Source organism: Molossus molossus, unplaced genomic scaffold (genome assembly GCF_014108415.1).
Source record: "Molossus molossus isolate mMolMol1 unplaced genomic scaffold, mMolMol1.p scaffold_m16_p_14, whole genome shotgun sequence".
NCBI classification, from domain to species: Eukaryota; Metazoa; Chordata; class Mammalia; order Chiroptera; family Molossidae; genus Molossus; species Molossus molossus.
In genome coordinates, this window is record NW_023425349.1 from 13,018,379 (window position 1) to 13,045,214 (window position 26,836).

Sequence of the window (26,836 nt, forward strand, 5' to 3'; positions counted from 1 at the left end):
TTTTGTTTAAAAATTATGTCCATTATTTACACCTATCAATCTAGCTATATAAAACTTTGGCCAGTACTATTATAAAACATTCTTATTTAATTATTAAAATCATTCTTGTTAGCTCCCTCTACCTCAACTCCCACTTTCAATCTATTTTTAAGAACTATCAATCAGTTCTACTGCCAAATTTTACCTAGAATCAGTCTGCTTTCTCTCCATCACCTTCCTAGTCCAAGTCATTACCATCTCTTGACTGTATAAATAGCCTCCTAACAGATGCATACATCTCCATTCTTTCCACCTCCTTCATTCCACTCTCTGGCAATAGCTAGAGAGCTCTTATAAAAATACAAATAGGATCAGCCACTCAACTATCTAAAGTCCTTCAAAGGTTTCCCATTACATTCAGAATAAAATTCAAAACCCCTTAAAATGGCCTATGAAGCCTGGCATGATCTTTAACCTCATCTTCCACTATACTCTCCCTCACTCTGCAGAGGAATCTTTAATGTGAAGTTCTTTGCACATACTGTTACCTCTGCCTGGAATACCTTTCTCCTAACTCTGCCTCACTGGCTCCCTCTCATCCTTTGGTTCTCAGCCTAAATGTCACCTCTTCAGAGAGGCCTTTGAGAGACCCCACAATTTGAATTATATCCTTTTTATAGCCTCTCCTAATTTTCTAATTTTTTCTCTACAACACTTGTGCTAACTATATAGCTTTTTTACTTGTTTATTGCCTATTTCCTATCCATAAGAAAGGAACACATATCTCATTTACTCAGGGCCCAGTCAGCACCTGCTATATGTAAGCTTCCAATAAACCTGAATCAATTTCTAGTACTATATAATCTGAAAGTAACAATAGAAAATATCTTTAAAAAGAATCAATAATTATATTTAACAAAATGTACATTTTTTCAAAATGTAAATTACATTTTTGTTCTATCTACGAAGGTATGAATGCAGTTACTATCAAATTCTGAAATACTGATTTTTAAAAGTTGCAAATAACTATAACCTTTTACACACTTAAAAACTAAAATGTCAAATACTCCCATTTTTAAATTTTCTCCCTATGCAATTACATCATGAGTTTGAGCTGCTTACTGCTGCTTCATGACACATTTTGTAATTTCTAAGAGTATATCACTTCCATCTTTTTGTACAGCATATTTTATATAATTTACATTTCTGCTGCTTGTTTGATAATGTTCATGGTGTAGTGAAGATGTCTTCTGGCTCTTGATCTAGATCCCAGGATCTTAAAGGGAGGGAGTGCTTAATTAAATTAGGAAATATATCAGGAAGAAACTTCCCTGGGTAATGTAGGTGCTTTCATAGTAACAGACCAAAAACATCTTTTTACATAAATAGTAAGTAATTTATTTTTATACATTTTATAAAATGCTAATAGAATGTCATTATGATTGGAAGGAAAATGTAATTGGAAATGCTAAAACTGTATCTGAATCTGAATTCTGTTATTCTGTTATTAGGCAGCACTAACTGAAGAATTGTTTTACATGGTTATGAAGGGAGAAAACATTTTTTTTTTGCATTTTCTCTTAGCATTGCTGCTTTGCTTTTACATACTTTTTTAAGCTGTATAGCTTCTTCCAGTTGTTTAAATTCTTCAGTAGCTCTTAAAATTTGTTGTTCTGCCTTTTCTATTTCATCATGCAGTTCTGACAGTCGAGTTTGTGCTGCAAATTTAAAACCATGTACACAGACACACAAAAGAAAAATCTTGAATTTTCAAATTTCAACCAGATTTTTTCTTCACAACAACCTCCCCACTCCAGTTAAATTCTAGATTACAGATTAAATTATAGATCACGGGAATAAAAAAGTAATTTTTATGATGGTTTTCCTCTCTATTAATCTCTAGAATAGTTTCATGATATGCTAAACAACTATAATTGATCCTTTACAAAATTCTTAACATAAAAGGGGCTTTACATGACAATCCCAACACTAAAGAACTCTTGAGAAAATAAGGATTTTATTGGTAAATATGCACTTACATATCCTAAATTATAATTAGTCTCAAGATATTTTAAAAAACTGGTTAGAGGGACTCAATATTAAGAAATTCACTACTGAATAGTCTTTCTCAGATAAAGTGATTTCATATCAATTACTTTGTACCTCAAATTTCCAATTTCTTTCTCTCCCTCCCTTCCTCCTATAAAACGATCAGCCCCTTGAAGCTAATCTGCACAAATATCTGATTTACTTTTGCTTTCCCCTCTGGAGCCAGGCATAAATATGTAGACATGGACAACTCAGTCTCTTTTCTTCCCTCTCCAAGTCAACTTTTACTGGCCTTCCGTGTTTCCCATTTAGCTACCAACCAATGGAAGATGAACTGCTAATCTGATTGGTGATAGCTCCACAATGGGCCATGATTATTAGTGGGATGCATGAACTCAGGTCTGCTTTTTCCTTCTTTCATATCCATGCAGCTGAGTGGGTAAGTGGATTCCAAGTTTGTCATTGGCAGGGTCTCTAAGTGCCCTCTTAGATTGACTTTTTCTTCCTCGTGACTTGCCAGGAGGTGGTAATCCCTTGAATTAGATGTTTTGGGGATGGGGGAAAAGAAGGTTGAGGAGGTGGAGTGCCAGACAGGGTGGGAAGAGTCAAAGGCCAGTCTCAGGCTCAAGCCTAGTCAAAGGCCAGTCTCAGGCTCAAGCCTAAGGTCAGTGCACTGATCCAGCTTATCCAAGGCACTGTTTTAGGTTTTGGCTACATGCACAGTAATAATGTGGTACTTCACTTGCTTCAAGTTATTACTAATTATGATTTTGAATGTATAGCCCCAATGGTGAGAAGGATCTGTTGGTAGGAGCAGATTAAAGCATTCTTGTTTTCCCTGGATATGTTGTCATCAAATTACTGTCAAAAACCCATTTTCTACCATAACAGAAATAACTAAAAACATAATCTGCTCAATGAATCACTACTTTTATTTTAGATCTTTCATGTAAACAATTTAATAAATGCCTTTAGCATCTTTTAAGTAAAAGATGTTAAGTACATGTTCAACAGTCTTATGTTTTTAACGGATTTAAAATAACTTTTTAAAACCTGCACTTATTTTTCTTTCTTTGTCTTCCAGTTGTATGTCCAGCGGCATATGGGCTCTCAAGTTCTTCTGCTCATTTGTAGGTTGTTCCCCTTCTTCTGGCTCCATCTTCTTGATCTTTATTGGCTGAGCTTTATCAATAATGTAACTCTCTCTGGTAAACATATTTCTCTTGTATCTGGATTTGCCAATATAAGGGCTTTCGTCAGGGGTTTTATCAATTTCAACAAACTAAAAGCAAAATAAATTAATAGATGTATGGTTTAATAAGTAACTTATCAGCAGTCAAGTGACATTACTCATTTTAATAGTACAGAACATACCACAGAACAGCCTAAATGTTAATCCTACCTGCCTAGAAGTTTAAAAACCTATCATTCTTGTATTCTTAATATACCAAAAAAAAGAATTAGAGCAAAAACTGGTCTCAAAGGATTTCTCCTATTCCTGAAGTGAGTTTGGATTGTTTGATTAAAGAACTGCCTACAGTTATGTGATTTTTAGGAGTATTTTATATTTCAGATTAGTAATCTAGGTATTTTATCTTGGTTTCTTGGCTAATATATAAGTAAAATCTCAGTTTAATAAATTTTAATAATTGCATTTTAACTAAATAATATATTGGTTGGAATAACTGGGTCTTAGAAGTTAAGCAGTTTCTCTTTTACAGTAACATTTATGGCATTTATATACATAATGGTTGACTAATACTGGACACAGTGCTTATTGAACAAACAATGTACAGAATTGATTCTTCCATGGTTGCTGAAGCAGGCAAAGCACTTTTTCTGGGACTTTAGATTTAGGGGAGATGATCAGTCACACTCTCAAGTGAGGTAACTGAGAGTTAGAAAGCTGCTTTGGATTATGGATATGGCTGCAGGTAAAGATCCATCTGGGCTTTTTAACTCTTTTGGATACTAACTTGCAGAGCCAAATAATTCTCATATTCAACCAAAATACATTTACTCTGCTGATGCCTCATAACAAAAATGTGGAGTGGTTATTGATAAAATTCCTTGAAAGTCTCCACCACCTGCCCTTCCCTGCCCCACTAAAAGCTTGCTTTAACTTGGATTACTAAAATATTAAAATAACTCACCTCTGATGGATAATAATTTAGTGGCTCAAATTTAGCATCAATTTTATAAAAGGCCAATTCCTGTTCCAGTTCATACTGTTTCTGACACGCTCGCGTTAGTTCCATGGTCTTCTGTTTTAGCTATTGGCCCAATTTGATATGAGACAACATATAGCGTCAGTAAGTTAGTATAAGGTACAATGGTATGGGGCAAGTTCTAATCATAATTAATAATTAGACTGTTTTAAACCCCACAGCAAATAGCATAACATTCAGAGCATCTTATCATACTTCTAAAGTATTATAAAGAATTAAATACAAAATTATCATTTCATAAGAGATCACATAAAAGACCTTTGAAGTTTATATGCTATTTCAGGACACAATGAATGGAGATTTAAAAAATAATTTAAATTTGCTTTATCCAAACATGAAAATAACTCTGTATCAATTAGTTTTAAGTAACTAGTCTACTAAGTACTTGCTTCCTGATTTCTCAATAAGTAGCAATAATTTATTTAACTCACCCCACAATTTTAATGATAGCTTCAAATCATGGATGGAAATTATATATATATTTTTTAATCCTCATCCAAGGGTATTTTTACATTTATCTTCAGACAGAGTGGGAGGGAGGGAGGGAGGGAGGAAGAGAGAGAGAGAGAGAGAGAGAGAGAGAGAGAGAGAGAGAGAGATAGATACCGATGTGAGAGAGACACATTGACTGGTTGCCACCTACACAACTCCAACCAGGGCCAGGAATGAACCATAACCGAGGTACGTGCCCTTGGCTGGAATTGAACCCGGAACTCTTTGATCCGCAGGCCGATGCCCTAACCGCTGAGCAAAACCGGCCAGGGCAGAAATGATATTTAATATCAACTATAAAGGAATCAGGAAGAGGAATGAGAAGGATGAAAATAAGAATTTGTTTTTAATTGTTGTACTGTTGTTGCTGTAGTATTTTGGCAAATGGCAACTCAGTTTTAAGTGTCAGAATATTATTCTTTGTAACAGAGGATAAAGAATGTGAATAAGATCAATCAGATCCAAATGTGTAATAGTAAATATTTAATAAAATAATTCTATAATTACAATGTTTTAGTTATAAATTAACTATAATTAAGAAGTTGAGTCTCAGATTGGTGAATGACTTGTCAAAGTTACATATTAGATTAGTAGCAGAGGCTAAATATGTTATGAACTATCAGTACCAGACCCTTTTCTATTACACCAATCCTTTGAGTTCATTTCAAAGGTCCACTAAGTGATTTTCACACACCCCTTTTTTTTTTGCCAGTGTCTGATAATAAACACCAGACCAAAAAAACCATGCAGAAAAAACTCTATTAATATAAAAATGCAAGCTCAAGAGAAGAAAAATAAACAAACATAAATATTTTACAAGGCCCAGGAAATCAAAGTCATGCATGATTTAGCTTACAGTCACCTCCTGATTATCCATCAAAGGTTAAGTAATGCTAACCTGGATAAGAGGTAATCTTGATCGAGTACAAACTGTGTGCCAGACACTGTACTAAGCATTTACCTGTGCTATCTCACTGAATCTTCACAACTATCTTATGAGATAATAAAAGCAGCACAGAGAGGTTAAACAACTTGCCCAGTTGCACAGCTAGCTGTGGAAGAGGTAGAGTTCAATTCCATGTCTCCTGATTTCAAACCTAACACTGTATTCCCTATATTGTCTCCAATGTTCTGCTGCAGGGTGTCCAGCACATTACCTACACTGACGCTCTTTCAGTGACTGCTCATAAGTCACCAAGTCTCAAGGAAGCAACTCACAACCAACAGTGTCAACTAATCTTGGACTTCTCTCCCAAAGATCCATTGGCAGGAGAGTCAAACAAAGGCAAATATGACCATGGAGAATGCATGGACTGGTCTCTGCAGACAAATATACTCTGTGCATCTCAAAGCACCTTTGTGTCTTTTATAGCATTAGGGTTAGCATACAGTAAACATTCAATAAATGTCCACTGAGGAAGTACATAAATGAGAGTAAATTAGGAGTCAAAGAACCTGAGAAGTAGGCTAGTTATAGTATTAGCTGTGGATAATCAAGAGCTGACTGAAGTTAACATATTTACCAATAAGAAAAATGATACAAATTCTTTCCCCCAACATTCAAATTCACTCTCCTATACGTATATCCATTAAAACAAATTATACATACATACACAAGCACATTTCTTGGACAGGCAAGCCAGTTTCAAAACTTAAAATGTATATAAGCATATTAATACAAGTTATCATGCAAACCATAAAAAACATAGTGCACAATTCAGTCCTGAAGGAGCTACCTTTAAGGAAGAATAAAGAATCGGCAGAAAAGTGTCTGCAAGAAACCAAGACAAGGGCTAAAAGAAGAAAGAAGCAAACAGAAACCATCACCTGGAGAAATCTAGAGTGAAGCTATAATAATATAAGTTGCTGTTTACTGACAACTTACCTTAAACATATATTGTTATTAGTACTGTTCTTATATAGACACATTTTATTATCATTCTATGAGTTACAGATTTACCACCTTCCATTACTTAGGTCAATTCATTTTAAATTATTTTCACATTCATACCTCATTAAGTCCTCACAACTCTTAGAGACTGACGGGACAGGTAAGTCATCCTTATTTTATTATTATTATTTTTTTAATCCTCATCTGAGGATATTTTTCCATTGATTTTTTTTTTTTTTTTTTTTTAGATAGAGTGGGAATGAGAGAGGGAAGGAGGAGAGAGAGAGAGAGTTAGAAACATCGATGTGAGAGAGACATCAACTGGTTGCCTCCCGAACAACCCCAACCAGGGCCAGGGATCGAACCCGCAACTGAGGCACATGCCATTGACTGGAAATCAAACCCATGACTCTGGTTAGAGGGCCTATGCTCTAACCACTGAACCAAACTGGCCAGGGCAGTCATCCTCATTTTAAAAATAAGGAAACTAAAGAACAGGATTTAAATAACTTTCAAAAAGACAAAGAGCAATATTAACATTAAAGATAATCAAAGTTAATATTTGTTAGTGGCAGGAGAGGGAACTATTATAGTTTAATGGCCACCAGCAGTTTTACTTCAACGTTACTGCATTTCTTTTATAGGTTGACCTATTACAACAGGAATTACTTTATGAAACTAGAAAACACTATATAACTGTAGATGGTATTATCACCAGATATTCTACATAAGAGAATGGAAAATGTTTTTCAAATGCAGGCTCTTATTCTTTAGAATAAAACCCAGAATTCTTTTTTTAAATAGAAGAGTCCTTTGGAATAATAAAAGAACAGGCAAGACAATATAAATGTAATGAAAAACATAGATAATACAAAATAGTTAATAAATACATATGCAATCCTCGACTCTCCAACAACTAAAGAAATGTAAAATTAAAGCAAGGAGATTCTATTTTTTTCCCTATATTCAAGTTCAAAATAATGTAGTGATTTGTACTAAGGAATTACTTGTATCAATGCATAAGATATATAAATATATATAAAGATTTTCTCTGTAGTATCATTTCTAATAACAACAAAGTAGAAGCAACCTAAATATTCGTCAATAGTAGTAGGCTACATAAATTATGGAGGGTCCGCATAATGGAACACAATATAGACTTTGAAAAGAATAAGAAAGATTTATGGATGTTATATATATGTATGTGTGCTGTTACATGTATATTCTTTTTAAACTTGGAGAGCTGTCCATGATACACTGTTTAGTAAAATATAAGATGTAGAATTAAAAAACATATAGTAAGATTTTTTTCAAATCACAAAAATATTCAAAAGTATACATTTAATTACATATGCATTATATAATTACATGTATGTTGAATAAGCATAGAAAACAAAAAGGATATATATATTAACATCCAGGTAATGGGGTAGGGGAAGAGTGAGACCTTCATTTTCTACTGTATACCTTTGTGTCGTCAGAATTTGTTAGAATAAACATACTTACTTTGTATATAAATGTGTTTTTAAATAGTTGATGATAAAAATAACATGACACAAAGAAAAGCACAATCTATCTTCTAAAACAGTTACAGAAAAACAAATCAACAGAAACCGTTGACAATTGACAAAACATTTATTCACAGCACAAATATATCAGCAACATATAAACAAATAAAAGAGAAAAGTAGATAAATATAATAACCAATAATTTGGGCATAGTGCAAAGTAAAAACATACAACATTTTGCCAAGGTTTTCAATGGGTTGATTAACATGCATCAGAGAGTCAGCATACAGAAATTTTAAGTTCTTTTATCTTAATAAAAGATGGATCCTATATTACAAAAGAGATTGATAACTCAGGGAAAATGTTCAAATGCCCACAAGTAGCAAGTGATACCACTCTAAGTACTGGGGTTTTTGTTTTCCTTTTGTATTTTAAACACAAATGTTAAGTGATGGCATAAAGAGTTCACTGCTAAAATAAAACTGATTGTCACATAAGTCTCCAAAGATTAAATTGCTCATCAATCCACTCTATTATGAAATGGAGAGCAACAGAAGTATGTGTAATATAAAACTATTAATAATCACCAAATTGTTATCATCATATATAATATGCCTTCAGAATATAGCTGACATATTTGAAAACTACCTTAAATTAAGAGGCATATGAAGGAACCCATGTATGTTCTGAATATTTGACTAACAGAGCTAGGGAAGCTGCTCTTATCATCATGTCCCCTGGTGTAAGTTACCTTTTTTCGAGCAAAGAGGAGCTCAAGAAGGAGGTAGTTAAGTATTTGAATTTCATGTAAGTATTTCCCTCTCTACAGAGAGGGAACATTATTTTTCTTACTAGAAAATGTAAGTGCTTAAGCAGAATTCTTGTCAACAAATTAAGCCAGAATGCCGATCTTGAAAGGGAAATGCAAAAAAAAAAAAAAAAGATAAACTGTATCTAAGATTCCATATTTATAAGAGAAGTTTAATTCTCTAAGTTATACCTAGATCAGAAAAAGAATTGTCAAAAGAAAAAAAACGTACCAATAGCTATTTTTTCCCTCAAGGTCAAGTAGCAACCTAATAATTTTACAGTCAGATTCTCTGAGTTGAAAAGGCCTTTTAAGATCATTTAGTCCATCTCTCTGTCTCATGTTTTTATCTTTTCTCCAAACCTTGAGCATATGCCTATTTCAGTGACAGCAAACACATTCCAGAGTTATCACATTTTATCTCAGGACAGCTATTAACAATTTCTTCTTTATTACTAAATGAAAAATTGTTTTCCTATATTTTCTACTTAAAAAAATATATTTTTCTTTATTGATTTCAGAGACAGAGGAAGAGGGAGAGTGACAGAAACATCGATGAGAGAGAACATCAATTGGCCGCCTCCTGCATGCCCACACTGGGGACCCCACCCACAACCTGGGCATGTGCCCTGACTAGGAATCAAACCGGTGACTTCTTGGTGCATGGGTCGACACTCAACCACTGAGCCACACTGGCCGGGCTATTTTCTACTTCTTAATTTTACCTCTTGGGACCTTAGTCAACAAGTCTAAGTCCCTCTGCCTCAAAATGGTCCTTTAACTATCTGAAGGCAGTTATAGCTACTGGGTCTCCTCTTTCCCAGCAGGGATATTCCCAGTTGTTTTGGTCATTCCTCATAGGACATGGTCTCACAACCTTTAAAACCTCTGTGTCAGGTACCTTCTGATCATACACTATCTATTCTGTTTAAATCTCTTTTAAAATATATTTTCTTTTTATTTCAACTATAAAGCCAAATTTTGTAAAATTTAAACATTACAGATATACATAAATGGCAATTTGAAAGTCTATAATTCCACTCCTCAGAAATAACTACTGTCAAGAGTTTGGTACATATATATTCTACCATTTTTCCCTATACATACTGATATTATTATATACTATCTTTATATATAGGATCATCCTTGATATAGTGTTTTATAGCTTGCTTTTCACATAGCAGTATGTGTTAGATATCTTTCCATATCAGGACACACAGCTCTACCTCATTTTAGCATTTAACAAGATTATTCTACCATACAGATATCCACTGAGAGACAATTTAGTTATTCTCCATATTTTGCTAATATAAACAATATTCTAGGGCATTTCCTTGTATATATACATGTGTATATGCATATTTATGTATGTATGCAAATATACAATATCTTTACAATACATTCTTGCTACCATTTCTATAGAACATCTTATTGGAAATATAGATTATATAATATTATAACAATTACATAATAATGAATATAATATATAAACACTATATATATTTCCAATATATAGGACTTACAGTATATCCATTTAAATTGAGATAATTTCACCAAATTGCCTTCTAAACATTTTTGCCAATGTAAAGGCTCATTGACAATGTTGCTAAAAAAAAATACACACATCTCTGGGCAGTCAGACCAACTCCTCACAGTGTGAGGCTTCATTTCCCCGCTTTGTTCTAGGTACATACTTTACATAATGCAGTCCAAGATAGCATTTGTCTTTTGGGAAGCCATATCATATAGTGCCCAATCAACTCAACTCGTAAAATCTTTTAAACTTATTTCTGTTAAACCACATCTTCCCCATTCTATAGTCAGGAAGTTGTGTTTTTAGACCCAAGGACAAAGAATTCTCTATTTCAAGAGAATATATATAGTCAAAGCAATGTAAAATAGAAAACTTACCAATTCATTTTTCGTGTTTAGGTTACTCTCTAGCTCCTCACAGCTCTGTTTTTGTAACATGGCCTCCTGTTTTAATGATTTGTTCAATTTATCTTGATTTTTCATTTCCTCCAGGAACTTTGTTTGTTTGCTCTTAAGCTCTTCGGTTTCCACTATCTTCTTTTCCAGGTCTCTTTCCAGTCTTTCTATTTCTTCTGCCAATACAAATTGAATAGTTTATTGAACATTATATTTCCTAGTTGAAGAATAGTAAGAATACTACTTAAGTAACAGCAAAAGAACTCTTGAAACAGTACAAATACATTTCTACTTTTAAAATTATTCACTATGAGCCCTAGCTGATGTGGCTGAGTTGGTTGCAGCATAGTTCCATACACTAAAAGGTGAAGGGTTTGATTCCCAGTCAGGGCACATACCCGGGTTCCGGGTTCAGTCGTGGGTCAGGTACATACAGGAGGCAACTGATTGGTGTTTCTCTTTCATATCAATGTTTCTCTTTAAAAATCAATTAAAAAATTATTCATTGTGAATAACTTTTAGGGGGGTGGAGGGAGACTATTTTGAACTAGAAAATGATTTATATTAAAAGGTAAGAAATAATGCCCTGGCCAGTTTGGCTCAGTGGCTAGAGCATCACCCTAAAGACCAGAAGCTCTCGGGTTTAATTCCTGGTCAAGGGCACATATCTGGGTTGCAAGTTCGATTCCCAGCCCTGGTCAGAGTCGTTCGGGAGGCAATCAATCAATGTGTCTCTCTCACATGGATCTCTCTCTCTCTCTCTCTCTCTCTCTTCCTCCCTCCTTTCCACTTTAAGAAAATCAATGAAAAAAGATCCTCAGGTGAGGATTAACAAAAAAAAACAAAAAAAAAAAAAACGTAAGAAGTCATCATTTGAACATCAGTGCTAAAAGATAACATTTTTCTTCCAACACGCTAATTAAATTTTAATTCAAATAGTGTGTTGAGAAATGAGGTTTATTCCCAGGTCTCCTGTAAAAAATACATGAAATATTTTATATTAGTAATTACACATTAAAGAATATTGTGAGCATGTTTGCAAAATACTATTCTATCTTAATTCTTCAAAGGCTTCCTATTATGCTTAGGATAACCTAAGCCTACATGAAAAACTAACAAGGCTCTTCATAATTTCATCCCAAACTCCCTCTCCAGCCTCATTTGCAAGCACACCTCACTGCAGCCCTGCTGAAATTATTCTAATTCTTCAGATTTGTGATTCCTCTTCTCTCATCTGCAAGCTTTTAGTCACAACTTCTGCTTGGAACTGTCTTTCTCTACCTACTACTGGCCTATTTTGCATCTTACAGGTCTTAGTTATAAAAATATTTTGATTCTAGGAATATATCCTAAGAAGCCTGAAACACTAATCAGAAAGAATATATGTACTCCTATGTTCATAGCAGCACTATTTACAATTGCTAAGATCTGGAAACAGCCCAAGTGTCCAACAATAGATGAGTGGATAAAAAAGCTGTGGTACATATATACAACGGAATACTATGTAGCTGTAAGAAAGAAAGATCTCTTATTCTTTGAGACAACATGGAAGGACCTCGAGAGTATTAAGCTAAGTGAAATAAGCCAATCAGAGAAGGACAAATACGACCTGTTCTCACTTATTTGTGGAATATAATGAACGGGGGGGAGCTGATGAATGAGGTGGACCCAGAGACATAGAAAGGAGTATGGTTCAGACTGACAAACCTCAGAGTATGGAGTTTCAGGGGATGGATGAGATGAACCAAAGAACTTATATGCATGTACGCATAACAGTGCTGGAGGGGGCAGAATGGGGAGGAGGGGGTCTAGGGGAAACATCTGTTAACAAAAATAAGTTAATAAAAATCGGGGAAAATAAATAAATAATAAAACAATCTAATTCATAGCAAAAAATTAAAAAATAAAATTACTGTGATCTCCTCTAAAAAAATTAAATAAATAAAAATATTCTGAGCCAGGCCAGCGTGGCTCAGTGGTTGAATGCCAACCCATACACCAGGAGGCTGCTGGTTCAATTCCCAGTCAGGGCACATGCCCGGGTTGTGGGCCCGGTCCCCAGGAGGGGGACATGCACAGGGCAGCCAATCGATATTCTCTCTCATCGATGTTTCTATCTCTCTCTCTCTCTCTCCCTTGCTCTCTCTCTAAAATCAATAAAGAAATATATTAAAAAATGTTTTTTTTGAAAAGTCTGCCCTGACTCTCTCCTCTCCTCGGGTTAGATACTTCTCAGGGATGCTCTCACACCAGCCTGCACCTGCTGTAAAACTGTAAAATGTGATCAAATAGCTTGGCTGTCTGCCTTCCCCACTAAAACTTTGTGAAAGTAAAAATTGCATCTATGTGGCTCACCAATGAATTCAAAGAGCTCAGCACATTAAAGATTCCTTATTAAAAGTCAGTCATAAATAAATCATAAGTAATTTAAAAATTTTCCCCAAGAGTATATTTATATGATGACTTTCCTTTGCATCATTTATATTTTCTAAGGATTCTAACACATAAACTTCAGGGTAATAAATATTGAGTTGGGGGAATCCCAAACTAATAAAAATTTATATTTCTCAAGTATTGGATCAAACCATTATAAAACTGTAATTTTTGTAAGTCAAAGTAGACTAATATCAATTTCAAATGGCTGAACATACAGGCTCATTTCCTAACATTCTAAAATGGACATTTCATACCTTCCTCTTTCTCTACAAACCCACCATACTTCTATTTTCTTTCTCAGTTGATGACCTCATAGTTTATGACAAAACAGATCCCACTAGTGGAAACTTCATTTTCACACCACCAAAGCAACAAAACTATCCACACCTGCACACATCTTCTCTCCCTTCCGATGGAGAAAGTATCCTGTCTCTCTTATTAAAAGGCAGTCTGGCCCTGGCAGGTTTGGCTCAGCGGTTAGAGCATCAGCCCTTAGACTAAAGGGTCTCAGGTTCGATTCCCAGGCAAGGGCACATACCTTGGGTTGCAGGTTTGACCCCTGGCCCTGGTCAGAGTCATGTGGGAGGCAATCAATCGATGTGTCTCTCTCACATCAATGCTCCTCTCCCCCTCTCTCACCATCTCTCCCTTTCACTCTATGTAAAAATCAATGGAAAAATATCCTTGGGTGAGGATTAACAACAATAAGAAAAATAAAAAGAGACTTTCTTCTTTTTCTCGGATCTCATCTTCTTGTCTTTCTCCAAGGCCAAAAGAATTGAGCTATGATTTGTCTCTCACTCTGCTCTTGCTTTGGTTCTTTGATTACTAACTTTGAGGTGTAGAGCACTGGTTTCTGCCTATTTCCTGGTCCGGAAGCTATTGGTGAATATTTTTTAACTTTTAATTTTTCATTTATTAAGTATTAGGGGAGAGAAATTGTGACAGGAAATGTACAATCTTAACCCAAATGTCTCCCTCACATTCATCCTTCCATCTATAATCGAGCATTTGTCCTAACCACGACTTAATTGCTCTTGTCAAAATTATCCTATGTTGCCAATCTTATGCACTTCTCTGTGCTCAACTTACTTCTTCATGTCTCAGCAACATTCAACATAGCCGACCACTTCCCTCTCTTGAAACCTTCTTTTCTGGGCTTTTGCAACTCACTATTTCCTGGTTTTCTCCTACCTTGCTGGCCTCTCTTTCTGAGTTTCCTTAGCTGGCTCCCCTTCTTGCTTATCCCAAGCTGTGCCTGAGTGAGCTAATTGATTCTGGTGGAATTAAATTATCATTTTTATGCTCATATCTCCCAAATTTATACCTCTAGTACATGTCTCTTTGAAGTCCAGACTAACATTTCCAACTCTTCATGGTTGTCTCACAGACATGCAAACTCAGCATTCTAAGTTCTCCCATTTTTATATATGATATCACCATCCAAGCACTTACTCAAGCCTGGGAATTTCCAATCCATTAGAAAATTCTGCTGAACCTCCAAAAACTGATCCATCAATACCATACCCACCATCTAAATAAAGGCCATCAACATTTCTATCCTAGATTTCTGCCACAGCCTCCTCACATGTCCCTTTAGCTCCATTTTGCTCTGCTTCAAATCATTCTCCATCTGTATAAGAAATAATCTTAATATATAAACTGGTTCATGTCCCATTCCTGCTTGAAAACTGTCAATGGCTTTCTTCTGCATCTGGAAGAGAATACAACCCCAACGACTTGTGCTCCCCATTTCTCCAAACTTTTTCATGAGCTGTCCTTCCAGTCATACTGATCTTTTTTCAGTTCCCCAACTCACCAGGGTCTATCCAACCTCAAAGTATAAGTTGTTCCCTTTCCCTCTCCATTCTTGCCTTTGCCATTAGCTTAAATGTCACTTCCTCAGAGAGCCTTTCCTTTACACCATACTTTCTCAAAAAGAGGGTTCTCCTCTGCTACTTTATCAGGGTTTACTTGGGTTTTTTGTCTGTCTTTTCCACTAAAATGCAAGCTGACAAAGGCCAGTACCATATGTCTTGTTCATCATTGTGTCCTTAGTACCAGATACAGTGCCTGGCTCACAGTATGTGCTCAATGATAATTTGTTCAATTAATTGATTTATGGTGCCATTTTCCACGCAAATTTTAACATTACAAAGTTTATAATATATTTTTCTGAATAACTTCTAAATTATTCCTCTCCCGCCCCAATTTTTTTTTTAAATGTTACTTTACCTAAACTGAATCTGTCAAAAGCTTCTTGTCTGTCTTGAGTGGTTACTGGCTGACCTTCCAAACTTTCCAGTGAACGGAGGTGAAAAATGGTAAACTGAAGGTAATGAGGAAGGGTCACAACTGGATTTTCAACTAGGATCAGAGAAGTCAAATCTTGAAGTGGTTTCAACTTGCTTACATCTTGAAGCTAAAATGACATATAACATTAATGGTATAATTTAAAAATCATAAGCATACCTAAAGGAAGTAATATAGAAAATTGCTATTAACATGGCAAGAAACCTATTCATGGAAAGGAAACCCATTATCCAAAAGTAGTGTGTGAGGGGAGGAATAAAAAGGGAGTATTTGAATATCTGTAGTGTGTCAGTGCATTTCTATATACCATTTCATTTGTGACTCTTCACAACCTATGAGATAAGCAAGCATCATCTTAATATTACAGACAGAAACTGAAGAAACTGAAGTTCTAAGTAGTTAGGTGACTTGTCCAAAGTTCAAAGATTATGTGGATAAAACAGGATTTGAATTTAAATCTGTAATTCTAAACCTATCTTTTCATTATATTGATTGAACAAATTGAAAAAATTCTGGTAGATCATCAGTTAACAGCTGTAATTGATAAAAGAAATAAAGATATGTGGAGATACAGTTTTGAAATGAGGTTTTAATGTTTATCCAAAGAGGGATCTTAAATGGTTGAGAAACTACTATTAACAGCTAGTACAAATAAATCTCACCCAAGTGAATGTGTATCACTCTCACTGATACCAATGTCAAATATAAACTGGGATAAGAAAGTGATACAAAATTAGAAATAATCATAAATATTTATCGAATGATCTTGTTAACATCAGCTGCTATTGAGTGCTACCTAAAACTATTTGAGGAATATTTGTAGCAAACTTTAGATTCATGGCTAACTCTTCCCATCACACCATAAGCTCCAAAAGCTCCAAGGTGATGCTGTGCAACATGGCATAGGGCTTGGGCTCTGAGGCTCTTGGGTCATCACAGTGAAATGGTAGAGAGTCACTTTATCAGATCTTTAAAAAGGTGAAATAAGAAAGCATAGACATTGTTAACTGTACAGCATTAAACAGTGTTATTTTTTATTACTGGCTTCCACTGGTGAAGATTTAAGGGATATAACCTTAGAATTATTGTTTTAAAGTATTTTCACATCTATCATTTCATCTGAGCCCAGAACACCCCTGTACAGGAAGCAGGGTAGAAATTGTTTTCTCCAACTTAGTGAGTTTTAGAGAGATGAAAGAATTCTCTAAGGTCACAGAAAGCAAGTCTAGACACATATTAAAAGGCACATCTTTTATTTTATATTTTACGACATGTCCTCTAAATTACAGTATCATTGTCCCCATTTTAATAAGGATTTAAATATATTGTTTTTACTTAGTAATGTTTATTGAACATCTAACTGCATAAATAGCAAATAAAATCATAAATTATACTCCAGAGAAAAATATACATTATCATCAGATTACGTGAACCATAATAAAGCTGCTCTACTATAAAAAACGAGTGATTAACCTTCTAACACTATTATTGAGATTACTTCCTAAATTTGAAAAAAAGAAATCTGTTCTAGGCGTTCCGTGGCCTGAATTCTGGTACAAGGTGTGTGACTTTAAGTCAAGAGACTTAACCTTTCTGCAACTTTAGTTAAAAATGGAAATAAAACTATGGTACTTAACTCATAATCTTTTTTAAAATAATCCCTGCACTGTCTCCTTAACAAGAGTGTTTTGAGGCGCAAATAAAATGATAGATCTGAAAATGCTAAAAGGTCAACTCTCAGTCACCACTGAACTATGTAAAACCAGGACTGCCTATATTTAATTACCCTAGAGAATCCCAGGCTATGTCTGAATTAAATGTTTCATCAAAAAACCACTGACCTTAAAAGAAGAGACCCCATTTTTAAAAAAATTTAGATTTTAATCTATTTTTTCAACAAGTCCAAAAAATTGGAAAACATTCTTGCTACTCTGAATAACTTACCGATGATATCTTGTTGCCTTTCAGATTGAGGACTCGCAAAGATTTTAACTTCTTCCCTAACCATGCTGGAATATGTTCAATTTCATTTCCTGCAAGGTTCAGCTTTTGCAGATTATACATGTGTTCTATGCCTTCAATTTTGCTGGAAACCAACAGGTAAAATCAAACTTAGTAAGTAGCATGACAGAGTCCCTTCACTGTATTTTTAAAATTAACAGCTTTAGTTTTATGTGGGATTATTTTCACAATTATAATTTATCAACCCTTTTCAGAAATGAGAACCCAAAAAAGCAGCTAAAAACAAATTTACCACAACAGCTTTGATAAGCTCTTCATTACTGTTGCCAGGAATCCTACCTATCTTACTGTCAAACTTTATGATCCCATAGAAAAGAAGAGTCTGTCTGTGGCATTCTTAATAACCACTGTAAAGAGTACTAGTGGACAGCCAGGATAAAGCTGGAAAATTCAACAGCACACAGGGCTGTGTGTTACAGCCCTGCACAAGAGATGTCCTTAATTATTTCCTTAAGTCATTACCAAAAGATTAGCTATGCAAGCAGGATAGGGCTGCCATTTTGAGCTGATGGACTCCCCAGAATAATACTGTATTTATAAGTATAAGTATTTTATTGAGAATATTTAAATTAACAAAATATTTATCACCCATACTGATGAATTATGACTGATGAAATATTTTCCCAAGTTAATTCTGATTTAATTGTCAATTTCATTACTTGTTGAGAAGGAAATTATACTGGGCAAAAATTTCCAAGCTTCTTTATTTTCATTTTATTTTGTTGAAATTTTTATCAGGATCAATTATTATTATTATTTTTTTATCCTCACCAAGGACATTTTTCTATTTTTTGTTCAGATAGAGTGGGAGGGAGAGAGAGAGAGAAACATCGACGTGAAAGGGACACATCGAGTGGCTGCCACCCGCATGACCAACCAGGGCCGGGGACAAACCGCAACCGAGGTATGTGCCCCTAGCAGGAACCGAACCCAGGTATCTCCGGACCGCAGGCCGATGCTCCAACGGCTGAACCAAACCGGCCAGGGCAGGATCAATTACTTTTTTATACAAATTTTATATTAAGGATTCTATTCATTAATCAGTTATTCTCCCGTTTATTTTTGCCATGTTAGAGCTTTTGCCACTGTTATTTGTTTTGTTGGCCACTATATATTCAGTCTGATGTGGGGGTAAAGTATACTTATGCAAAGATATTTGTATCATTTGCCCTTACTGTGTATTCTGTTATCTCTAATATCACCATTTGTTCATCCATTCTATAACAAGTTTTTTTATTTTTTGTTTTGTTTTTTTTGTTAATCCTTACCCCGAGGATATTTTTCCATTGATTTTTAGATAGAGTGGAAGGAAGGGGAGGGAGAAAGACAGAGAGAAACATCAATGTGAAGAGACACATCGATTGGTTCCTCCACACGACCCCAATCAAGGCCGGGGATCAAACCTGAAACCAAGTATGGGCCCTTAACCGGGAATCAAACCCAAGACTCCTAGGCCGCAGGTCAACAGACACTCTAACCACTGAGCCAGACTGGCCGGGCTATAACAAGTTTTTATGTGCAGTTTCAGCCAGTCAATTTTATTATGCTTATATCTCACAGTAATACATATTATGAAATGGAAACAAGGTTGAGAATATATTTCTTATATCAATAAGCAAAGAACATCAGGATAAACACGCAGAAGGAAAACGAGTTAAAATATCCTTAGGACCAAAATGACAGGGTTAAAACATATTGTTTCATGTCAACTTTCTTAACGTAACAGGCAGTGAATCAAAGACTCTATCTGGGATAACTTCCTGTTAAAAATGGAATTAAGATAAAATTTGGTACTCAAAATATGTATCTCCTTTGATAACGCTAGATTTAATAATGCCAAAACTTGAAGGCAGTTATCATCTGTGAAGGGCCAGATTATCAATGAATTAAGGATCAAAGTGCCTGCTGTTTCAAAGGTTTCTTTCAGTAACGTGGGCAACATTAATCTACCTCTTTAACAAAAACAATGACCCCACAATGCTACCTAAAGAAGTATTTACTTACCAGATCTTGTTATATGATAAGTTGAGTTCACGTAATTTTAACAGCTTATCCAACTTCTCAATCTTCCCTATTAGATTATGGCTGAGATTCAGTACTTCAAGTTTAACACATTTTTCCAAATTTTCGATATACTAATTGAAAGCAAATGAATAAATACTTTATACAACAGATGCCCTGACATATAAACACAGCATGCAAGTACATGTATCAGAGGCTGTTTTGATTAGTCATAGGAGAATAATAAATCCTTACTGCTCTCCTGGACAAGCCCTTAGAGAGGCTCTCCTTGACCAGGAGTAGCAGCTCTCCTCAATCCACCAAATTCTCCAAGTGGAAAACACTTCCTATATATTAAGAAGTGCAAGACTATCCAAAAAGAATTACCCCACCTCAACTTTTCCTTCACCTCAACTTTTCCATGCTTCTCCCTCCCTCCTCTCCTTCTGTCTTCAAAGTTTGACAAGGTACTTAGGCTCTTGCATAACCTTTCCCATCCTCTCCCCATACTGTTGCATCTTCAATCTCTTTCTCTCTCCTGGATCTTCCCCTCAAGTTTAAAAACATTATTCAACAGATATTCATTACGCACTTATCACCAGGCAATGGAGATAAACCAGTGAACTAGATAAATGCCCTGCTGCAGAAGCCTATGTTCAACATGCTCAATCTCTTTTATATAAAACAAATGACCTTACACTGAACTTGTATCCCTATCAAGGCATCATTTTATCTCTCTTATTTGCCACCATGTTCTCACAAGAATTATGTACATTTGTTCATTCTGCCTTCCATTCACTCTTACTCTTTTGGTAAGGCAATATATCTTCTGCCCTTACTATGTATTCTGTTATCTCCAATATCACCATTCATTCATCCCTTCCACAAATATTTATGAATATTTATTTTCTAGGAGCTGTTCTGGTATTGGAAATATGGTGGTGAATAAGGAACACAAGGTTTTTGTTTTCATTTACAGAGAAAGTCAATAAACAAATGAAGAAATAAACAAAATTTTCGGAGAGTGAAGCAAATGAACAAGAAAAGATAACATCATGTGCCCTGGCCGGTTTTGCTCAGTGGTTAGAACATCAGCCCGTGAACCCAAGAGTCTCAGGTTCCATTCCAGTCAAGGGCATGTACCTTGGTTGCAGTTCGTCTCCGGCACCGGATGGGGTTGTGCGGGAGGCAATCGATGTGTCTCTCTCACATCGATGTTTCTCTCTCTCTTCCTCCCTCCCTCTCTCCCACTCTAACTGAAGACAGATAAAAAAATATCCTTGGGTGAGAATAAAAAAAAAATTAAAGAAAGATAACATGATGTGACAGAATACAAGGCATTAAGAGGACAGACACTGTTGTGTTTGTTACAGCGTTAATGCCTGGCACATAATGGGTACTAACTAAATATTGGTTGACTGAAAGAATAAGACAGAATGACTGAGGAGAAGGTTAATAGTGACTAGGTGATGAGAGAAGGCCTCACAGAGGAAGTACACTGAGTTGAGACCTTAATAACAAGAAGCCATCTTGGGGCAGAGAAAAAAATGCAAAGCTCTGAAAGAATGATCTTGGTGGATTTGAGAAATAGAAGGGCGGGCTTTTTAATTACCAAATCCAAGTGACTTCTAAGTTTTCATCTGATTAGACTGTCCTGTGACATTTGATATCATCCTTTCCTGCCTTCAGTTCTCGTTCATTTGGCCTCATCATACTCTTGGATCTTCACCTGTACAAATAGCTCCTTCAGGTTTCTTTGCTGGGTCTGTCTCTCCCCTGGTCTCTCTGGTTCTCCTTCACTGTGTCTCCTCTTAATCCTAGGCATTCTTCACACTAAGCTCTAAATTTCCAGAGATCAGTTAAGCTTATTTACCTCTCTATCTACTCTCAGCCTAAAATAATGCCTGACATAATAACCATATAGTAAAGATTTACTAATTTGATATTTCATTTTTACAACTTTTAAACTGCACCATTTATTCTTTTTCCTTTTTAACTTCACAAGTAAGACACATTCTAATAAAAATTTTAGACAAAACAAAAAAAGCTCCTCAGGTAACACATATAGAAAAAAATAATTTAAAAAATATATTTTGAAACCTTACTATATAGAAAATGTTTTAGATTTTTTTTTTCATTAAATATGCTGTGGACATAGTCCCACAATAATACATAGAGCTCTAACTAATTTTTAAAGAAACTTGATAGTATTCCATAGTTTATTATTGCATAGAAACATCAATGAAAAAGAACATTGACTGGGCCACCTCCTACATGCCCCCTACTGGAGATTTGGCCCACAACCTGGGCATGTGCCCTGACTAGGAATCAAACTGGCAACCTCTTGGTGCATGGGTCAATGCTCAACCAGTGAGCCACACCGGCTGGGCCTAAGTTTATATTTTTTTAATTAAAAAATTAAGTTGTCTATTACAATGTATTCGTGTTGTATAGTTTAGGAATAAAGTAGTAAACACTCTAGAGAAGAGATCAGCAAACTTTTTCTGCAAAAAGCCAAACAGTAAATGTCTTTGGCTTTGTGGGTCACAGAGTCTCTGTGATAACTACTTACCTCTGTTATTGTAGTATAAAAACAACATGCAAACAAATGAGTGTTCCAATAAAACTCTGGTTACAAAAATAGGCAGCAAGCCTGATTTGGCACACTGTAGTCTGCCAATCCTTTTTCTAGAGTCAGTAATGTATAAAATAATAGGTACTTAAGAATTTGAAGATGTCATATACTTCTGATGTAGAAATTTCACTGGAAACAATAAAAGGTCTACTACAAATTAGCCGACATTAGGATGAAATGTTACTGTAAATCTAATATAATCTTTTTATTTCAGTTTTAAAGCACGGAAATATAAAAAATAATGCCTGTATTCAGAAATCTTAGTAACTTACCCTAAATTTCTTGCCACCATCTTTAGAAAGTGAAAGGTTCAGAGATTTTACCAAAGCCAAATTATCCTGTTTAGTAAGTTTTTTAATAAGGGTCTCTGTAATATATCGGACTCCTGCATGTGAATCAGGTTCTGAAATTACAGAAACAGATCATATTCAGCAGGAAAAAAGACATGAATACTCTGAAAAACAAATGATTTTGATTTTAAATAACAAAAAAAAATGTTTAGGCCATGCAAATGTAAAAACAGTTGGCACGTTCTAATTGCAATGCTTTAATAATATTTCACTTTATACAGCATTTCATAATAATGACAATAACAGTTATACCCTATAAATAGTGTGGAACAAAAGTAGGTTTACAGTAATAATAATACAAGAATAAACTGTTTCGCATACTCACAACTGTAAACCTACTTTTGCCTCATTCTGTATTAGCTGTATGCCAAGCTTTATGCTAAATGCTTTACATTTAAAATTTTTAATTTATGTAACAAATATCCGAGATAGAAACTACTATTCCCATTTATTTAAAAAAATTATAATAATTTCTTCAAAGCCTTGCAGCTAGTAATATACAAACCCAGGATTTGAATCTAGGCAGATGAATCCAAAACTTACACTTGTAATCATTTGCAGCACTGAAGTTTTTAGCAATTTAAAAGATAAACTGGCACTATTTAGTTGTTTGCTTTTTACAATGCCAATCTAAAGTGCAAGAATTCTTCAATTCTTCAATTTTAATCCTCACCTGAGGACATGTTCATTGATTTTTAGAGAGAGGAAAAGGAGGGGGGTGGATAGAGAAAGAAACAGACAGACATTAATGTGAGAGACAACTGTCAATTGGCTGCCTCCTGCACACACCCTGACTGGGGCCGGGGATCAAACCCACAACCTAGGTATGTGCTCTGACTGGAACTTGAACCTGAAACCTTTCAGTGCATGGGACATCACTCTAACCAAATTGAGTCACACCAGGCAGGGCAAATAAACACTTAAATTCTTTAAAATCCTCTTTTCCTATTTTTTTATAATGGTAAGAAACTCCAATGTGTTTCTCTTTTAAATAGAGAAGATCACATCATATTTTATAGAGATAAAGTACTAACTTGATGGATAGCATATGCTGTCCTAAGACCTTTCTGGGTATTGCCATCAGAGTTTATTAAAGCCATGTTACAGTTTATAAAGCAGCCATAAAAAAAAAAAAAATTGCCTCTTGGTCCTTTCTTTATTAGTCAGAAAAATATTAATCCAGGGTTCAACTCCATGCTGTGAGCCAAAGACTTCCTATGATTATTTATAATGGGTTAATGTTACATTTATTTTGGTTCAAAATAAAATATTTTTTTCTTTAATTTGGCTGTTCTAAGAAAGAAAATGACTAATATTCTAAATATCAATCAAATTAGAAATAATAATGTACCAACTGACTGCAAGGGTATAGTCTAAACTCAATGCTAATAATGTTTATTAGTAAAAGCTGATCACATATTCAGGCCTGATGGTTCACATATAAAGTTTGATGGTTCTGATTTAGTGACTTAGCAAAGAAATTACAGTTTTCTTTCACATATAATCACATTAAACAGATTCTTAGAAAAAAGAATTTATTTTTTAAAATAGATTCCCAGACTAACAGAATACTTTAAAAAATAAAGCCCGGCTGGTGTGGCTCAGTGGTTGAGCGTCGACCCATGCACCAAGAGGTCACCGGTTGGATTACTGTTGCCCAGGTTGTAGGCCAAATCCCCGGGGGGGGGGGGGGCATGCAGGAGGCAGCCCAATCGATGTTCTTTTTCATCAATGTTGTTTCTCATTGACGTTTCTATCTCTCTCTCCCTCTCCCTTCCTCTCTCTCTAAAATCAATAAAGAATAATTATTTAAAAGAAAGAGGGCTCGTCACAAGCAAAAACATTGCCTATCCCCTCAATACTAGACTGTAGTCAATAAATATTTGCAAAAAAATAAAATATAGCCCTGGCCGGTTTGGCTCAGCGGTTAGAGCGCCGGCCTGCAGTCCTGAGAGACCCGGGTTCAGTTCCCGCTAAGGGCGCGTACCTCGGTTGCAGTTTGTCCCCGGCCCTGGTCGGTTGTGTGGGTGGCAGCCACTCGATGTGTTCCTTTCACATCGATGTTTCTCTCTCTCTCTCTGTTCCTCTCTCTCCCTCCCACTCTACCTGAACAAAAAATAAAAATAAAACAAATAAATAAATAAAATATAAACAATGGAATACACACACACACTCACTCTTATGTGGAAACCAGTCCATTCACAAATAAGCAGTTTGCCAATAAGCAACTAGGATAGCCCAAGGGTAGATAACATTTTTGTACTGGATTTAGGCACTCCATTCTGAAGTGAACAGATTTGCCCTCCCCTAAGGAAAGGATGATGATAAATTTGACAGATGAGCTTTAAGGCACTCTCTCACCATAGGAAATAAAGCCTTCTCTTTCTGAAAATTCTCCTCTCCTAACCCTTTCAGACATCTTCACTCTCACCCAGAAGCCTCTATCCTCCACTGTCCTTACACAATGTCTGTCAATAAAAACAGCAGGTCAAGCCCTGGCCAGTTTGGCTCAGCTGTTAGAGCGTAGTCCCGTGGACCAGAGAGTCCTGGGTTCGGTTTCTGCTAAGGGCTCGTACCTCGGTTGCAGTTTGTCCCCGGCCCTGGTTGGGGCCGTATGGGTGGCAACCAGTCGATGTGTCTCTCTCACATCTATGTTTCTCTCCCTCCCACTCTATCTGAAGATAAATGCAAAAATGTCCTCGGGTAATGATAAAAATAAATCAATAAATCAATCAATAAATAAAAACAACAGGTCAAGTTAGTAACAGGATATGTATTACACAGGACCAAAAATGTTAAGTTCATTATTTTCCATCTCTACTTAAGAGTATATGGTCAAATTCTTAGATTAGAAAGTGATACCTCTGCAGTCTTGGTAGTCCAAATGTATACTGTTTTCATCTGCAATCCCAACTTGCTTACACCACTGTTCTCCAGAATGAAAAGGCAGAGTCTCGGATCCGCCTAAAGGTGAAAGTGACCTAGATCTCATATTGGACATGAGAGATGATGATGGCATCTTTGATTTGGAAAGTTTTTGCTGAGAACCTTTCCTCATTGCAAGAAGAAAGCCAAGTGTCCACCAAAACCTGTAAAAGTTTTCAGTATATTTAACAAGGTTAATGTTTTAGAGCTATAAAAACAAATTAATCTAGTTTTAGAATTTTCAAGACTACAAAGTTATAAATTCAGAAGCTATAGATGCTAGGACCCACACTACTCCAAGCTGACAAGAGCAGACACTATTTCAAACATTGCTGATCACCCTGACAGAGGGAAAAGAGACCTCCATAGGGTCTTGGATTGACACATGCTCCAGCCAGAGTCTTACCTGACATTTCTGTTCTCAATTTATTGGTCAGAACTAGTCACAATGCTCCTTCTACCCACAAGGCATACTAGTATATAGAAAATATCTGGCAACCAGCAATATTTAATACTAATGAGTACTCTTTCCTTCCTGAAATAGTTTCTTCCTCTGGCTTTTGGAATACCACACTTTCCTGGTATCATCCTGCGTCCCTGATCACTCTTTGGCGTCCTTTGCTGTCTTATACTCCTCTATTCAATTTTTAAATGTCAGGGTCTTAAAGGCTTTTCTAATCTCTCTCTCTACTCACATTTTAAACAATCTAATACACACCCATGGCCCTCAATGCCAACCGTATGTATACTGATGTTTCTATCTCCAATGCAACTTTTCTCTGAGTTCCAGACTCCTATTCCTAACTGTCTACTTGACACCTCACTGGCATCCTAAAGTCAACACGTCCAAACTGAATTTATCATTTCCCTATTTCGCCTTCATTTTCCTCCCATCCTGTTCCTCCTCCAGTGTTCCCTAAATAGTGAACAATGTTCATGGGAATAAACCAGAACATTTAATACAACAGTATCACTGTACTCATGATCTAGTTTGAAAGGAGCCAAAGCCTGCTATATTTTTTTAAAGTGATTATTTCACAGTACAGTACAATACTGGACAATATGGCCAACTGCCTTGTTCTGGTAGTCCAGTTCACTTTAAACTGCAAACTTATTTGTGGTCTTTACTTTCTCTTTCATTTTTTCATATTAAACTATCCAGATAAGTCAGAAATGCTTCCCTTTAATTCACTGTTATTTATGCCATAGCCACAAGGTTTTTGGTCCTGATTTCACAAGTGTGGTAAACAATTTTTACATCTTATATCAC

The 26,836-nt window shown here is 35.6% G+C and overlaps 1 protein-coding gene across 5 annotated transcripts in view; it reads right to left on the reverse strand.

Moving 5' to 3' along the window:
- CNTRL (centriolin) overlaps nucleotides 1-26,836 on the reverse strand; it is an 87,259-nt gene that overhangs the window by 57,284 nt on the left and 3,139 nt on the right. For 2 of the 5 annotated variants that reach the window (XM_036261115.1, XM_036261114.1), the window contains exons 2-10: nucleotides 25,504-25,730; nucleotides 22,564-22,694; nucleotides 19,660-19,790; nucleotides 17,578-17,719; nucleotides 15,556-15,742; nucleotides 10,867-11,060; nucleotides 4,182-4,301; nucleotides 3,082-3,310; nucleotides 1,588-1,697 (exon numbers count right to left, since the gene is read on the reverse strand). In XM_036261115.1, coding sequence (XP_036117008.1) covers nucleotides 1,588-1,697; nucleotides 3,082-3,310; nucleotides 4,182-4,301; nucleotides 10,867-11,060; nucleotides 15,556-15,742; nucleotides 17,578-17,719; nucleotides 19,660-19,790; nucleotides 22,564-22,694; nucleotides 25,504-25,699 — 1,440 coding nt within the window. In that variant the 5' untranslated portion in view covers nucleotides 25,700-25,730. Of the gene's footprint in view, nucleotides 1-1,587; nucleotides 1,698-3,081; nucleotides 3,311-4,181; nucleotides 4,302-10,866; nucleotides 11,061-14,775; nucleotides 14,930-15,555; nucleotides 15,743-17,577; nucleotides 17,720-19,659; nucleotides 19,791-22,228; nucleotides 22,359-22,563; nucleotides 22,695-25,503; nucleotides 25,731-26,836 lie in introns of those variants that run through there. The other 3 variants (XM_036261118.1, XM_036261116.1, XM_036261119.1) reach the window with 3 other exon arrangements.